At 44.1% G+C, this 2,099-nt stretch overlaps 1 protein-coding gene across 1 annotated transcript in view; it reads left to right on the top strand.

Moving 5' to 3' along the window:
* DLGAP1 (discs, large (Drosophila) homolog-associated protein 1) overlaps positions 1-2,099 on the top strand; it is a gene marked incomplete at its 3' end in the record, with an annotated part of 137,882 nt that overhangs the window by 131,240 nt on the left and 4,543 nt on the right. The window contains exon 8 of the mRNA XM_009701921.1: positions 1,311-1,402. Coding sequence (XP_009700223.1) covers positions 1,311-1,402 — 92 coding nt within the window. The remainder of the gene's footprint in view (positions 1-1,310; positions 1,403-2,099) is intronic.

Consider the following 2,099-nt stretch of genomic DNA (forward strand, 5'->3'; position numbering starts at 1 on the left):
TCGCGCTGGCGAGCCGCTGACATGCGCTGCGGCCAGTCACAGGACCGTGAGACCCTACAAATGTTGTCAGAAAGGGTTATAGTGAAGTTGTGCTTATTTATTTATTTATCTATTTATTTATTTTTCGTTGTGGTAAGTCAAAATACTTAGCAGTATTTTCCCAGTGGAGCTCTGCTAATGTTGTGATAGCTTTCTACAAAGAGTGACGGTGCGGAAGGGATGGTACCGAGGATGGCAGCTTAGGGCTAGTGTCTCTTCTAGGCTCTGCCAACAATTCACTCGCCTTGAGCAGGCCACTTCTGTGTTTTTCCTGTTCCTCACTCACCTGCCTCCTCTATCCAGGCTGGAAATTTGGCATGGAAAAGTTGCTGTGTTTATATGGGGGCTGGGCCACTGCAGGGGGCTGGGACACTGCAAATATCTATGAGTAGAAATGATAGTGAAAGCTGTGACACAGTGGCTGCCATTCATGTTTTTCATTAATGAAGTGATAAATTTTTTTATTAGTTTAAATTAATTTTTAAATCAATATTTAACCAGAGAATCGGGAGATAAGTTGCTTCAGCTGAGAGGGAAAATTAAGGATGGAGCCAACCCGTTTATTTAAAGACAGTGCATATAGCATTGTTGTTGTTTTTCCTGAGCATTGAAAGTCTCAACAAACCAGTAGCTGCTTTCTTGCTCACAGCATCAATTTTCTTTCAATCAGCAGTCCCCAAATCTCACTCTCTTTTCCTGGATTCGCTGTCCTACTGCAAGTTGAGGCCGTGTCTGTCTTTCTGCTCTGTTTCTGCAGGCTTGCTTCTTTTTTTCACACGAACTCACACACACACACACACACACACACTCTCCCTGGACCAGAACTCAGCCAAACCCCAGGGAGACGCGGGTCTGTGAGTGCGCGCACCAGCCTACGCCTTGGCTTTGGGTTCTGCCTTCCCCTTGCAGCAGCAAAACCCCACCGTTGCAGTGAGGTTGCATGCAACCAAAGCAGTACGAGCTCCTGTTTTATTCAGAGGCATTTACTATGGGCTGTCTTCTGGTTCCCTGCAGTCCTCCGCAGCACTCAGTCAGTCCAAGGGGACCATAAGTACCCAGCTGTCTGTGCAAAGGGGTCCCCAGAGCTCTTTGGGCTCTGGGACACCTCCCTCCAGGTCACCAGCAAGGAGGTGATAACTCCAGCAACTGAGAGATAACATGCTTTTTGAAAGCCAGAGCTGACTACCACACAGCTTTCTCCTCTCTTTTTATAGGTTTTTAGTTGCCAGCAGCAAAGAGAGCATCATGACTTACATTTCTTTTTCTCTCAGTTCTAGGGAAAATTCGAACTGCAGTGGGCAGTGCTCAGCTTCTCATGGCCCAGAAATTTTACCAGTTCAGAGAACTTTGCGAAGAAAACCTGGTATGTAACTTTTGTGCTAGACACTGTTGTGTGCCTTTTACTAATCCTGTGAATAATCGTACCTAAACTAGACAGATTTTCTGAGTCACAAGGTAGTTTTTCCAGTAAAGGCCTTGATATGAGTTTGGGAGTAACTCCATGAAACTTGGCAGAGTCAGCATGAGTTTCACAACAGCTTGAGAGCCTTAAAAAGCTTTGGGTAAAATATCACTGAGGCTCTGCTACTGACTTTGGAGGAGCAAGGATCTGTCCCTTCACCTCCGAGTTCAGTTTGCATGGGCACAGAGATGTTTGGGTAAAAGACCTTAAGGTCTTTCAGGGCGGACCAGAAGTCTCGTGAGTGGGGCTTTCCCATGTAATCCCAATGCCGCCTGTATTAAACAAGACAGAAATACCGGGAAATCAGACACTGAAAATTGGTGCTTCATGTTCCACAACCCCAACAGCGAAAGAGAGAACAATCATTTTCCAGAATCCTAAAAGGGCAAAGAGGAAAAGAGTCAGTATGTTATCATTATTTATTATTACTGTATCTAATTGATATATGCTACCACTATTATTATTTGCCATTTTTAAGCTGTTAGTAGTAGTAGAATCAGAATGATATTCCTGTTGATAAATAAAAATATATTTCACGCCATGTGTCTAAAGCAGTATTCTCAAACATGCCAGCACTTATAAAAATTTTCACACTCTT

Source organism: Cariama cristata, unplaced genomic scaffold (genome assembly GCF_000690535.1).
Source record: "Cariama cristata isolate BGI_N322 unplaced genomic scaffold, ASM69053v1 scaffold996, whole genome shotgun sequence".
NCBI classification, from domain to species: Eukaryota; Metazoa; Chordata; class Aves; order Cariamiformes; family Cariamidae; genus Cariama; species Cariama cristata.